The sequence below is a fragment of the Merops nubicus genome, unplaced genomic scaffold, assembly GCF_000691845.1.
Source record: "Merops nubicus isolate BGI_N331 unplaced genomic scaffold, ASM69184v1 scaffold27957, whole genome shotgun sequence".
NCBI classification, from domain to species: domain Eukaryota; kingdom Metazoa; phylum Chordata; class Aves; order Coraciiformes; family Meropidae; genus Merops; species Merops nubicus.
The window spans coordinates 1,500-3,299 of NW_008622698.1; the positions used below are offsets into that span (position 1 = coordinate 1,500).

Sequence of the window (1,800 nt, forward strand, 5' to 3'; positions counted from 1 at the left end):
AAGCCATGTAGAGGTCGAGCTCCTTGACAGAGACGCTGATGTGGTGGGGCTGGACGCAGAGGATGGGGTTGGTGCACTGGCCCGACTTGACCAGGCGCTCGCCGTCGGTGCTCTCCAGCGGGATCCCTTTGAAGAGGATGACCATGACCAGGTCCAGCCGCCACACCTTGTCCGCCTGCCGCAGGCAGTCGATGCGGCGCATCTTCCCCTTCTGGTCGGGGTTGGAGAGGACGCAGCACGAGGGCTTCTTGCCCGTGATGGAGAGCACAAAGTCCTCCCTGCACTCGGGCCGGATGTCCTTGCGCAGCTTGGCCAAGAGGCGCGAGGCCCATTTCTGCTTCACCTCCGGCTTCTCGCTCAGCAGCTCGTCCTTCACCGCCCTCTCCTCGTCCTTCGTCATCCTCTTCTCGTGCTTCTTGAAGTACTTGCGCTTGCGGGCCTGCAGGTTGAACCAGGTGTAGGCAAAGGCCCGGACGTGGGGGAGCAGCGCCTCGATGAAGGGGTGGAACTCATCCTGCGGGAGCAGAGGGACAGGAGGGTCACCCCCAGCTCAGCCTCTCCTCCAAACCCACCTCTGGGGACACCCGGGGACGTCCCCACTGGGCTGCATCCCAGCATAACCAGGAGGAAGAGCTGTGGCAGAGGCATGTGTCCACCAGGGCTGAGGAACCCCTCCCCACGCAGCAGGATCCTCCCCCCAGACCTGGCAGCCCCCCCATCAATCCCACCAGTGCACCCAGGCCAAAAAGCTGTAGGGGGTGGCTGGGGCATACTGGAGCTGGGGGTTCTGTGCAGGGGGGACGCTGGACCCTCTCCCTGCCCCACTCATGTGTGCCAGGATCTGCTCCCAGCAGGCACAGAACTCCCACCCGACCGGAGCCATGGTGCCCGTGTTATGTGCTGCCAGACCACAGCACCCAAGGGATGGGACCCCCACACCCCCAGCATCCCGGGAGCTCCCACATGGGCTGCAGGTGCCTTGGTCCTCTCTGTTCCCTCCGAACCAGTGGGAAACTCTCCCAGTTTCCCCCAGTTGCAGCCAGCTCGGTGGCTGGTGCCTGGCTTGGTGCACAAGGCATGCTCTGACTGCCTTTTTCCATTTCTTGAGCGCTGCTGGATGAGTTCAGCCCCAAAAGAAAACAAGGAAAATTCATCCCCCTCCCTGGCCCCTCCTTCACACATCTCCTTTTTTTTTCCACTTGGGGAAAAACCAGTGCTCCTTGGCTGGGGGGAGCCCACAACCTCCCCATGGGACAGAGAGGTGTCAGGAGCCATCCCAGCAGGAAGCAGCACAGCTTGGAAAATGGCAGGGAGGGGACCAGGCATCTCCCTGTGTGTCCAGGGTGGTGGCAAGCAGGCCCCTGAGGGCAGGATCTGGCCCCCGGGGTCCCTCATGACAGGCTATGAGGAGGAGGAGGAAGGAGCCCAGCTCGGCGCTAGAGTCTTGCCGCAGATGGCCAGGGCCACAAGGGGGGTGGCTGGTGGCAACTGCTGCCACCGTGCCACGGGTCATGCCTGGGTTTGGGTCACCCTCCCAGCAGGGAGGGACTCGGGAGGTGGCTGTGGGCAGGAGCCCTGGCAGTGTGATGGGGTGAGTGGCTCTGGAGCTGGTGCTGGCCCCTCTCATCCCAGGGCAGGGATGCCACTCCCTGGCCAGAGCAGACGTGTCCCAAAGTGACCCTGCCTGGAAGGAACAGTGGCCCTCACATTAGGCTCCCAGCAGGGACTGCCCCTGTACAGACCCCACGAACTCTGACTTGGCCCAAGTCCAGCACAGACCCCGTTAACCCCAAACCAGCC

The 1,800-nt window shown here is 63.2% G+C and overlaps 1 protein-coding gene across 1 annotated transcript; it reads right to left on the bottom strand.

Moving 5' to 3' along the window:
- Positions 1-4: 4 nt before the first annotated feature.
- On the bottom strand, positions 5-549 carry LOC103777337 (nuclear factor 1 C-type; the record flags this gene model as incomplete). The annotated part of the gene is made up of 1 exon (XM_008944889.1): positions 5-549. A coding segment is annotated over one exon (545 nt), but the record flags the coding sequence as incomplete, so codon positions are not given.
- Between the last annotated feature and the right edge of the window lie 1,251 nt (positions 550-1,800).